This window comes from Mustela putorius, unplaced genomic scaffold (genome assembly GCF_011764305.1).
Source record: "Mustela putorius furo isolate JIRA1106 unplaced genomic scaffold, ASM1176430v1.1 tig00000095_pilon_pilon_pilon, whole genome shotgun sequence".
NCBI lineage: Eukaryota > Metazoa > Chordata > Mammalia > Carnivora > Mustelidae > Mustela > Mustela putorius.
Window position 1 is genome coordinate 27,694,706 of NW_025421280.1, and position 12,863 is coordinate 27,707,568.

General features: G+C 51.1%; 1 protein-coding gene across 6 annotated transcripts in view; it reads left to right on the plus strand.

Moving 5' to 3' along the window:
- Positions 1-5,146, plus strand: part of UNC13A (unc-13 homolog A) — a 62,690-nt gene extending 57,544 nt beyond the window's left edge. For all 6 annotated transcript variants that reach the window (XM_004761009.3, XM_013060736.2, XM_004761008.3 and 3 more), the window contains one exon: positions 278-5,146. In XM_004761009.3, coding sequence (XP_004761066.1) covers positions 278-578 — 301 coding nt within the window. In that variant the 3' untranslated portion in view covers positions 579-5,146. The remainder of the gene's footprint in view (positions 1-277) is intronic.
- The last annotated feature ends 7,717 nt before the right edge of the window (positions 5,147-12,863 follow it).

Here is a 12,863-nt window from a genome sequence, read left to right on the forward strand (position 1 = left end):
GGGGATGTGGACCCGGGGCTGGGAGTGGGATGGTGGGGGGGCGTTGTCGGTTTGAGGTGGGGTGGGGGGAGAAGGGAGGAAGGAGAGACAGGACAGCGATTACCGGGGAACAGGGGTGTGGGTAAGGAAATGTGGGCGTGTCCCTGCGCTGGTGGCCTGGGGGCGTGTCCCGGCGCAGAGGCGGGGTCAGCCGTAGGGGCGTGGGAGCCCGGCAGGTGGGACTGTCCTTACGCCCAGCCCCCTCTCCCCCACCCCTTCACCCCTCTCCGCCCCCCAGCACGCTGAGCGCCGACGTGGGCCCGGAGTGCTACGAGCTGCAGGTGTGCGTCAAGGATTACTGCTTCGCGCGCGAGGACCGCACGGTGGGGCTGGCCGTACTGCAGCTGCGAGAGCTGGCCCAGCGCGGGAGTGCCGCCTGCTGGCTGCCACTGGGCCGCCGCATCCATATGGACGACACGGGCCTCACGGTGCTGCGCATCCTGTCACAGCGCAGCAACGACGAGGTCGCCAAGGAGTTCGTCAAGCTCAAGTCGGACACGCGCTCCGCCGAGGAGGGCGGTGCCGCGCCTGCGCCCTAGTGCGGGGCACGCGGGCAGGCAGCACTGCGCCTGCGCACGGGGCGGGGCGGCGTCTGCGCGCTGGGACCTCCCGGAGGGCGAGTCTTCGGGCTCTGTGCAGAGGGCTGGCTGCGCCTGCGCCCTTGACTTAGCGCGCCCCTCTAGGGAATTGTGAACGGATGACGCCCCGCCCCCTCAAGAGGCCATGCCCTAGGGCGCTATGAAGGAAGAAGCCACATCCCCTACAAGAAGCCAAGTCCCCAGCGCCTAGGGGATCTTTGGAGCTGGGATGGGAGGAAGTCTCGCCCCCTATGGAGGAGGCCAGATACTGGGGCTCTGGTACGGGAAGGCCCTGCCTCCTGTTCCCTGGAAAAGCCATAAGATGGGTCCCCAAGCCCTGGGGCCCAAGACCAATTGCCAAGTATGGAACTCTCAGCTCCCTCAAGGGGCGGGCCCTGGGCGAGGGGCAGGGCTTCCTGGAGCGCCCCCTGGGGTGGCCTCGGGGTTGGAGGCACTAGGATGCTCGTTGGAGGGCCCAGGTTGGACCAGAGTGTCTTTTCGTTTTGTGCAAAAAATACACGGGGAAGGAGGGGAGGATGGGATTTCAAAAGCACATGCGTCCTCGGGCGCCCAAACCCTGGAGGCCGAGTGGACGGCTCTGAAGCACCCGCGCTGCCCCCACTTCCCTGTGGGGGTTTGCCTCTCCTTTTCCCCTAACATATCCCATTCTCATATCATAGAGTTCAACCCACCCATTTAAGAGATGGCAAAACTGAGGCCTAGAGAGCTGCTTGAGACTTTGCTGAAGATCCCAGTGCCATGAGATTTTGCTGAAGATCCCAGTGCCACACCCTCTCCCTACTACTACTTACTCCCTTTGGCCTGTGTGCCCCATCTAAGGGTGGGCTGACATCGGACGACCCGACACAGCTCCCCATTGCTGCTAACCCCTCTTCAGGGGACCTCCCCCAATCCTTATAAGGGATGGGGGTTCTGGGCCAACACCCCCACTTCCCCCGTCCCATGTCTGGCTGCCCAGCAAAACCCCTGCCCTTGACCCTTTCCACTGGGACCCTATGGGGAGATTCTGTGAGAACTCTAGCTCTCCCACCAAAAAAAGAGGATTTGGGATTCCCTGGACCCAGGCACCCCCTGAGCCCCTTTTTCCTCTCCCAGAATTCTCCAGGCAGGCAAGAAAGAGACCAGGAACTCTAGGGCTGTGTGTGTGTTTGTGTGTGTGTGTGTAAATATATAAACATACTTGGAGCTTAGTCTCCAAAATCTTATTCATTCATTCAAACATCGTGCCACAGGATACCTCCAAGTGGGACCTCTACCGGCCTAAAGATTTTCCTCTAGGAGGCAATAGTGGGGCAATCTGGCCAGAGTCAAGTTTCCCCATTGTAGTTCATAAAGGCAGAACATTTGGGGAAAGTTTGTCCTGGCCTGTCTTTGCCCGCAATCTGCTTTTCCATGTTGGATGGGTGCTTGTGTGCCCTTTTTTTTTTTTTTTTTTTTTTCTGCCAGACTGACAAGTACAAGATTTTCTTGTACTAGGAAAAAATTAAAACAGGGGCAAGGTGAGGAGTAGCTGGACTCCTGGAGTGATGGGGCCTGTGTCAGACAGGAAAGGGAGGGCTTTCAGAGGAGGTGAAAAAGGAGAAGGAACCACCCATTAGAGAGACAAAGCTCCAGGTGGAGGGAACAGTAGGTGCAAAGGCTGAGGTGGGCAGGCTTGAAGCACAGCGAGGTCAATGTGGCTGACAAGGGGGACAAGGAGGAGGTGTTGATGTCCGGGAGCCCTGTGGAGACGTCAGACCAGGCAGGGCCTTGTGTGCTGCACTGGGAGTTTTTATTTTATGCTAAGACTTGGGGAACACCAGGAGATTTAAAAGCTCAGGAGAGTCTGGAAGTCAGGTTTCAAAAGCTCCCTCTGGCCACCTCATGAAGAATGGACCAATGCAGTTTGGGGGAGAGGCAAAGTGCTTTGGGAACACTGAAACTAATACCTGAGAAGGTTTTTGAAGGATACATTAAAAAGAAAAAACAAACTCACCCCTTAGATGAACCCCAATCCACTAGGTACAGTTGTCCACATTGTGCACTGCCCAAGGGTTTGGCATTTCTAAGGAGGCCATGTGCAGACCTTAGGCATTGAGAGTTGTATGTTTATATTGATGATTTCCTGGTATGTGAACAAGTCTGGAAGAAATGGCACTACTTTCTCAGAGAAGTTACCTGGAGGTGTTCTTTGTCCCCTGATTTTAGGCAGATTCAGGTGCCAGAAGGTTCTAAATCAGTCTTCCCACAGGATGGTGGGGGAGGGGGCTGGAGCCAGGGGCAGGTGGGGGTTGGCAAGGAGGGAGCTTAGAATCTATTGCATGGACTGAGAGGCAGATTTTAAATTCAGACCGCCTTCAGGGGTAGGTGGGAGTGAGGTGGATACATAATTCAGGTTGAGAACACCAGCAACACTCCTAAGGGGAAGTAATATGACCTGGGGTGAACCCAGAAATATTTATGGATGACCAGCAGGAAAAGGGGGAGCTGAGCTTCTGCCTGAGAGAGCCAACTTATTTCCCTAGAGTCCTTGGGAGTCTTTGGTCAAGGCCTGCCCATGTGTGTGAATGAGTGAGTGTGTGTGTGTGTGTGTGTGTGTGTAAACTTCCCCAGCACCGCCCAGACACATGGAGGGAGCTTTAGGTAGCATTTGTTGAATGACTTTCTGACTCCCAGGCTAGAACTGTTTCGGAAATTTACTCCCTCTAATTTCCCCCAGAGAACTCCTAGTTATCCCTCAAAACCCATCACAAATATCCTCTCCTGTAGAAAACCCTCCCTGCTCCTCCTCAGAACTTCCCCTAGCCTCTGTCCCTGATGCCAAGGGGTGGGAGTTGTCTGTGACACGCTCTATTTCCCCCAACTAGGGTCTGAGGCCTCTGGATAGGCCCAAATTCGCCAAATACAGACTGGGCACAGGGGATGATGGGGAGGGTATGACTAGTAGAATTATGTCTTGGGGTGGGGGGTTCACGTGCATGTCTATCCATGTCTGTCCATACCACCCTTCCCCTCCCACGTAAGCCTGGGCACACAGAACGTGCTCCAGCAAGACTGCGGCTGAGTCACACAACACAGAGTAGACAGAGGGCCAGAGCAGACAAGGAGGAGACAGGAAAGGAGTCTCAGGGCCTGGAAGCCTTTGGAACTACAAAGTTTCTGTATCGGAACAAGCGTCAGAGAGGAGCAGGGTTTCCCCAAGGCCATTCACCACCTCACCTGGGGTGCCCAAAGTTCTGAGCCCTGGTGGGGCCTCATTTCATGCCAGGAACGTGCCCTAGATTTTCACGGGTCTGGGAAAGGACAAAGTAGGGTTGGCCCTTTGTTGGGGAGGGGGGGTGTGTGATATTGAGGGGCATTTTGGACAGAGCTGATCACTTCTTCCTGTGCCCCCACCCCCCCCAAAAGGGACAGTGTCCCAGAGTAAGGACACAATGAGAGAAGAGGGAAGGATAGAGAGAAAGAGAAGGGGAGAAATCAAGAGGGCGAGATCATGCCCAGGAAGATCTTGAGGGTCTCTGGGTGGTGGTGGAAGGGGCATAGAACAGCCTTGAGATGGAGACTCAGAGATGGGGAGAAAAGTAGGGGATCTAGAAGGAAGAGGAACCCACTGTTCTCTCTGGCTCTCACCAGCCCATCCTGGAAGGATTTATGTGAAACGAGCAGGTGCCTGGCCTTGACCCGCAATCCTTCTCAGGCCCCAGAGCCTGAAACCTCACCGTGCCCCCATCAGAGATGCAAAAAACTTAACACCCAACTAGAAATCTTTGGGACCTCAGAGACCTTGCTGTCCCCCACACCCTGCGCTGTTCATTTTGTAGATGGGGACACCGAGGGGCGGGGCAGAGCAGGGACAGCCCAGAGTCGCCCCTAAACTCTGCTGCCCCAGTGGAGCGGGAGGGGAGCTCACTGGGGGGTCGTTTCGGATCACGACACCGTCTGCCCCCTGAACATCCTTTCCTAAGAACTGTCAAGGACCAAAGTCGTCTTCGCTGACACGTGTTGCTTTTCTCTTTGCCTTTTATTTTCTTAAAGAGAGAAATCAAGTTGACGGTGTCTAGTAAGACCTCCCCCATTCCCCAACCCACGCCTAACCATAGTGGCTCTCTTGAGGCACCGGTCACCGGCGGAGTGGGCACCCCCACCCCCACCCCCATGCATCCCAGGCCATACAGCCAGGGGGACTTACTTTGCACCCCTGGCCCCGGCCCCCTGAAACCCCCCAAACCTGGCCACGCAGTCAAGGGGGGTTCTTCCTCCACACACCTTCTCTTAGCATGTGATTGCAAATGTGAACTCAAAATGCTGTTTGTTTGTTTGTTTTAATTCCATCCCGTTGGTCCGGTGTCTGCACAGACGCCACCCCCACCCCATCTCTCTGTAAATATGTGACTTGGAACAAATGTTTAAAACCAACGAGAAGTGGTCATGAATGCATGGTGTTGAGATGTTTTGCACTATTCCGACTTTTTGGTCTCTGTAAAAATATTTTATTAACAGCAGACATTAAAAAAAGCAAAAGCACACAACCTCAGACATGTGGTGGCCTTCTTGCATTCCAATATTGGCAACAAACCCAGGGACCCCTTAGTACTCGCAGACGCTGCTGAACACACTTCCCGCCCACGAATGCAACTGGTCCACAGGTAGGTTTGGAGAAGGGCAAGTAAGGCCCAGAGTGGGGGCATATTGCAGAGTGGGGAGAGCCGGCATCTGATAGGACTTTGGGCAGCTCCTGCTCTTAGCTCAAGCGACTTAGGACACACTCATACTCACCCTACAGCCCCATGTGTGGCTGTGGCGTTGTGTTGTGTTGTGTTTTTCCCAGCTTAAGTAATAAAAATGTATTGAGAATTCCTGGGATGGTGGTGATCGCCTCCCAGCCTGGAGGGAGGAATCAACACTGCAAGAAATCGCTCAGAAATCACACTGTCGGGACGCCTGGGTGGCTCAGTTGGTTAAGCAGCTGCCTTCGGCTCAGGTCATGATCCCAGAGTCCTGGGATCGAGTCCCGAGTTGTGCTCCCTGCTCGGCAGAGAGCTTGCTTCTCCCTCTGCCTCTGCCTGCCACTCTGTCTGCCTGCGCTCGCTCTCTCTCCCTCTTTCTCTGATAAATAAATAAAATCTTGAAGAAAAAAAAAAAAAAAGAAATCACACTGTCCTGGGGCATCTGGGTGGCTTAGTCAGTTAAGCGTCTGCGTTTGGCTCAAGTCATGATCCCAGAGTCCTGGGATCGAGTCCATGGTCTGAGTTGGGGTCAGGCTCCCCACTCAGCAGGGAGTCTGCTTCTCCCTCTGCCTTTCATCTTGCTTGTGCTCTCTCTCTCTCTAATAAGATTTTATTTATTTGTCAGAGAGAGAGAGAGAGTAGGGGGAGCAGCAGGCAGAGGGAGAAGCAGGCTCTCCACTGAGCAGGGAGCTAGCACGGGACTCAATCCCAGCACTCTGGGATCATGACCCGAGCTGAAGGTGGACACCTAACCAACAGAGCCACCCAGGTGCCCCTCTCTCAGACAAATCATATATATATAAAGACTTTCTTTATTTATTTGACATAGAGAGATCATAAGTAGGCAGAACGGCAGGCAGAGGAAGAAGCAGGTTCTCCCACAGAGCAGGGAGCCCGACACAGGGCTCGATCCCTGGTCCCTGGGATCATGACCTGAGCCGAATGTAGCCGCTTAACCAACTGAGCCACCCAGACACCCCTCAAATAAAATCTTTAAAAAAAAAAATAAAAGAGGAAGGAAAGAAGGAAGGAAGGAATCAATCCCACTGTCCCAACACCTCTGGCCAACATAGGAAGGCACAAAATTGTTCCCCAAAATTAGTCGGGCTTTGTTCATCCAAGAAGTGTAGGGAGGACAGACGCAGGAGGGACCATCCCATGATACTGGGGGTGGGATGGGGGTGTGCTGGGACCCCAAGCTGGCTCCTCAAAAACCAGGGAAGAAGCCAATCTGCTTCTTCTCTGGGGGTGAGTTCCTGGTCACCAGGCTCACTTCTTACCCTTGACAAGGCTGTCCCTGCCCTGGGTAACACTTTCTTCCTATAGGTTCAGGTCAACGTCATCAGCAAGGTTGTTGGCAGTGAGACAGACGCGGTTCTATGATGTGAATATCGTCCTGGAGGTGTTCTGGCTTGCCGGGTCTTATGCAGTTTGATAAAACAGGGTTCCTGCCTAGGCCTCCTCCAAGGGGAGTGGGTTGGGACTAAGGATCTCACCCCCTGGCCTCATCCTCACCTCCAGCCTTTCTCTGGGCCATCAGTCCAAGGCTGTGCTCAGATAGGTCCTGCCCAGTCCCACTTTGGTCCCTACCTGTTTTGTTTTGTTTTGTTTTTTAATGTAGCAGGTGAGAATCTCATTTCATAAACACACAAAGAACAAAATCTTATTTTTCTGCAGTTGAATTTAATTTTTTAAAAGATTTATTTATTAAAGAGAGAGAGTGCACAAGTGGGAGGGGCAGAGGGAAAAGAAGAGAGACTCTCAAGTGGATTCTTTTTTTTTTTTTTAAGAATTTATTTATTTATTTGACAGATCACAAGTAGGCAGAGAGGCAGGCAGAGAGAGAGAGAGGAGGAAGCAGGCTCCCTGCTGAGCAGAGAGCCCGATGCGGGGCTCCATCCCAGGACGCTGGGATTATGACCTGAGCCAAAGGCAGAGGCTTTAACCCACTGAACCACCCAGGCACCCCTCTCAAGTGGATTCTGCACAGAGCCGGACGTGGGGCTCTAACCCACGCACCCTGAGATCACAGCCCCAGCCAAAACCAAGAGTCAGACGCTTAACTGACTTAGCCGCTCAGGGCGCCCCTGCAGCTGAATTTAATTTCTGTTTTGCGCCCCCATCCCACCAGGGAGCAGAAGTGGAATTTCGCACAGCTCAGGGTTTTCTCTCTCTCCTCTGAGACCAGGCAGTTTCCAGAGCTAGATGTGTGGGCTACACAGCGTGACTTCTCCATCACAGCTCACTCCCTGACCCAGGGGACAGACTTGTTTGTTGCTTGCAACCCCAGGGGCTCAGCCCTTGGTCCCGTGTCCCTCAGTCTGTGGTCTCTGTCACGTCACCCGCGAGGCTTAGGGACAGAGGCTCACTCCTGCTGTTTGCTGTGCTCCGAGAACCAAACAGGCTGGCTTTGGAACCACTGAGGCTCCTGGCCAACACCATACCTGTGGGCATGGGACCTTCTCTCTGGTGTGAGGGCAGCTCTTCTCTGACAAAGGATGTGAATGAATGTTAGACACGTGATGTTGACGGGGACAAAATCAGTCTTACACATCTTCACAGGGCATGACCATGGCAAGCCAGCCCAGCGACTAGTTACATATATTTACAAACACAGATCTAGTTTCAGGATACGTACGTGTGATTAATTTAAAAAAAGAAAAGCACAACATCAAGGATTTTTTTTTTTTAAAGGAGGATTCTACCTCTTATCATCAAGAGGCTACTACCAAAAACCCCAGAAGGCAGCAAGCATTGAAGATGTGGGGAAATCAGAACCCTCGTGTCCTGTCAGTGAGCATGTAAAACGGAGCAGCCCCGGTGGAAAACAGGAGAGAGAGTCCCAAAGAGATTAAAAGTAGGGGCGCCTGGGTGGCTCAGCAGGTTAAAGCCTCTGCCTTCTGTTCAGGTCATGGTCCCAGGATTTGGGGATTGAGCCCCGCATTGGGCTCTCTAGTCAGCAGGGAGCCTGCTTCCTCCTTTCTATCTGCCTGCCTCTCTGCCTACTTGTGATCTCTCTCTCTCTGTCAAATAAATAAATAAAATCTTTAAAAAAAAAAAAAAGAGGCAGAGAGAGAGAGAGAGATTAAAAATAGAATTACCATGTGACCTAGCAATTCCACTTCTGGGAATATCCTCTAAAGAACTGAAAGCCAGGTCTGGAAGAGGTATTTGGACACCCATATTCAGAACAGCATGGTTTACAAGAGCCGAAATGTGGAAGCAAGCCAGTGTCCATCAGTGGAGGAATGGACCAGCACGAGGTGGGTTATCCACAGCCTGGAAGACTCGCCAGCCTTGAACAGGAAGGAGGTTTTGACCCAGGTCTCAACACGGGTGAATCTCAAGGACCCCTTGCTGAGTGAACGAAGCTGGTCACCAAAGGACGAAGACTTTTGATCCCCCTTGAATAGCCAGATCCACAGAGACAGAATGTAGGACAGTGGGTGACAGGGGCTGGGCGGAGAGGGGAGCAGGAGTTTGTGTTTCATGGGGACAGAGTCCCAGTTTGGGAGGATGGGAATTTCTGATGACTGCACACACTGTGAATCTACTAAATGCTGTGCAATCATCCACTTGCATACAGCGAAGTTTAGAGTATCTCAATTTCATCCCCATTTTAAAGATTAAAAAGAAAAACAGTTGGCTGGATGGTCTTGGGCCCCTGGGCCAGAGGGTGCCAACTTCTGACCTAATCCATTATTCAGCTCCCCGCTCTAGCCTCTTTCTCTGCACCTCCCCTAGCCTGTGGCTAAACTCCAACACCATCCCCATGCTCAGCCCACCCTCCACTGTCCCGGAACCCCCAGCTTCAACCTCACCCTGTCCTCCAGCTCTCGCCCCCACCCCTTAATCGACTCTAATCCCACTCCCATCTCCCCACACCTCCGCATGCCACCTGCCACGATCACCCAGGGAACAAGATAAACAGTTTCCCGGAGGGCATTACACATTTCTGTGATTCATGATCTATGTGCGATTACATTTCATTACATAATTTATTATATCGCATGATAATTACTGTGTTCCTAATGCTGCAATTACATATAATAGGTTCCGTGATTATGCATCCTACAATTACACAGTCATTCTTCCCATCACCGTAAAGTACAGTAATAAACGAGGAGGAAGTGGTGGGTTGACTTCAGGACCTGCCCTGATCCAACCCCTTTCCAGGCAGAGGCTACAGAGCTGCAGCCAGGCTCATAGTTTGCCACAGCTGGGCACGTGTTCAGGTCCAGCTATGGAGAAGCCTGGGGGCATGTGGAAGGCAGAAGAGACCAGAGCTGTCTTGGTTTTTTCTTCCTCTTCTCTCCGCCAGCAACCAGCCATGGAAACACCTGTTGTTCTGGAATCTGCATTCCCTTCTCCAGTGACAAACTTGGTGGGGGTTGAAAAGCCGTCATGGCAACACAAAGGTGGCATTCTATTTCTGGATTGCAGATACAGGGTGTGTGCCCAAAGTCAGAGGTTTCGAGGACCTCCTGCACCCTGCCTTGATTTGAGGGAGCCTCGGTTCCCCCCAGTGAGCAGGTTCTGCAGAGTTATTCCTGTAAGACCAGTCCTGGTCCTGCTCCCCTGCACCAGGAGTGGTAAACTCTGCCGCGTGGACCTCATCCAGCCCACTACCTATTATTATAAATAAAGTTTTATTGGCACAAGGCCATGCTTCATTCATCCAACTCCATTTCTGCTGCTCTCATGCTACAACAGCAGAGTTGAGTCTTTGTGAAATTCCTATATGAAACGCTTTGTGTCAAAAGACCTCAAGGCGTTTTTTTGAAGTGCCTGGCTGGCTCAGTCAGTAGAGCATGAGAATCTTGATCTCCAGGTCATGAGTTCAAACCCTGCATTGGACATACAGTTCACTTAAAAAAAAAAACACCTCAAGTGGTTTCTATTTCCCACCCTTAATTCTGACTGCTGTGCTACATTATGATACATAAGAAATTATGACACATCCATAGACCCAGCCACAATTACAGCCTGCTAAAAGGATGAATATGGTAGACTAAATAAAGCCTCCATCAAAGATACCTACATTCCATTGCCCAGAATCTGTGAATGTTACTTTTTTTTTTTTTTAAAGTAGGCTCCACGACAGGGAGCTTGAACTCACAACCCTGAGATCAAGACCTGAGCAAGAGCAAGAGTCCGACGCTTAACTGACTGAGCCACTAGGTGCCCCTGTGACTATTACTTCAAATGACAAAAGGAGCGCTGGCTTTGGCAGCGCATATGCTAAAAATCAAAAGGATATAGAGAAGCATAGCATGGCCCCTGTGGAAGGACACGTGGGAATGGCAAAAGGAACATTGTAGAAGTGACTGAGGATCTTGAGATGATGGGAACATTATCCTGGATCATCCAAGTGGGCCCTAAGTGTAATCCAAGGGTCTTTGTAAGAGGGATGGAAGAAGGTCCGATGAAGAAGTAGAAGATGCGATGACAGAAGCAAGGGATTGGGGAGATACAGGAAGGGGCTGAGTCGAGGCATGCCAGCAATCTCCAGAAGCTGGAAAAAAACGAGAGCACAGAATCTCTCCTAGATCCTCCAGGAGGAACCAACCCTGCTGACATCTTGACTATACCCAAGTGAAACTGATTTCAGACTTCTGAATATAACTTGTGAGATTTTATATATTTATTTATTTATTTATTTATACGCAGATTTCCATGTATATATGGAATGAATATGTGTGTGTGTGTGTGTGTGTGTGTGTGTATCTCAGTGGAAACATGGAAACATACATATATCAGATGATATTTATATAGATAAATAGATAGATGATATAGATATCTATCTATCTATCTACCTATATATTCCAGAAGGAAGGATATGAGTCTTTTGGAGATTTTATTTAGAATAAAATTGGCGGGGTGGGTGGCTCAGTCATTAAGCATCTGCCTTCGGCTCAGGCCATGATCCCAAGGTCCTGGGATCGAGCCCCGCATCGGGCTCCTTGCTCGGCAGGAGGCCTGCTTCTCCCTCTCCCACTCCTCTTGTTTGTGTTCTCTCTCTCGCTGTGGCTCTCTCTGTCAAATAAATAAAAAAATATTTTTTAAAAAATAGAATAAAATTGGGATTCCCAGTCACCATCTCTAAGCTTCTAACCCCTTCAGTCTGAAAGCAAAGCCTGAGAATCTGTTTTAGAGAGATTTTGTAGCAAAGGAAGCTTCACTTCATGCCACAGACTCAGGTCCCCAAGAGGCTGAATGGAACTGGCGCAGGATTCTCAGTGAGAGCCCTGTGGACTCTGAGGCCAAATCAGTCTTTGTCAGGGAATTGCCCTATGCCCTTGCCCTTGAGGATATGCAGGGGCATCCCTGCATTCTAATAGCACCATCCCCATTCTAATAGCACCACCCCCAGTCACCACAACCACAAACGTCTCCAAATGTCACCCGATGTTTCGAGGAACAAAAACACCCCAGATGACATTCACTGGGTTAAAATAAGATTTAGAAACGTCCCACATAACTGGAACACATGAGAAATGACTCCAACGTTCTATGGGAGGTTAATACACTGGCATCATCCCCCTCTGTAAACACACGAACAGACAAGATCGAGCAAAGAGGGTCAATACGGTAAGAAGGGTAAATACGGTAGCCGCATGCAATGAGCCCTGCACACACGTGAATCCAGCATTTTCACCTGCATCGATTCACCCAACGGAAATAACTCCAGCAGGAAGGATGGGGCATGTAGCACGGCTCTCAGTCAGGCGGTGACTGTCTGGGGTCAGAACGGCCACGTAAATGGCAGTCTGTCACCATCGCTGAACATTGTATGTGACAATCCATGAGAAATTCATAGGAGTCTGCCCTGATTAGAACGTTCACAATATGTTGTTAAATTTAAAAAAGAAAATTGCTGAAAAACCAGGTGCCAATGGATCCCATGTTTATGGAATAAAAATGTGTACAGTCGGGCGGGGGGTGGGGGGGAATCGAATCCGTATATGGAACATGATCCTCTTTTTGAATATGCATGTATATTTGCACCCTGCACATGGGTGAGGCTGGAAGGTTTTTTTCACCAAAATGTTCATTGTTATCTTCTCTGAGGATATAGGATTTAACTGGACTTTTTCAGTTTGTTTAGCTGTATGTTCTAATTCTTCCACAAGGATCACACGCCGTCTATGTTATTTTGTAAAAGGCTTGGGTATGCACCCACATGCTCCGAGGGCTGAAGGATCTAGAGAACCTTCCAGTATTTGATGAAGAGCTGGGTGTGGCTAAGTGCCCCGCCTCCATTGCCCCTGGGGCAGGACCTCTCAGAGGCGCATGCTCCCTGCTCTCTCCCGCGGCCCCCAGCAGCCCAGACTCAATTGCTCTTGGGGGCCTCCTTCAGGGCTCCTTCCCTCCTTGTCTCACGTCCCCACCCGCATCGTGGCTTCCTGGGGTCACGTCTGGGACAAATCAAATCCTCATCTTGGGGGTGTGATTTCTGGAGACCCCAGAACATGACAGCGTCTCTCCTCCTGTGACCAGAGACGATCCTGCAGTTGGC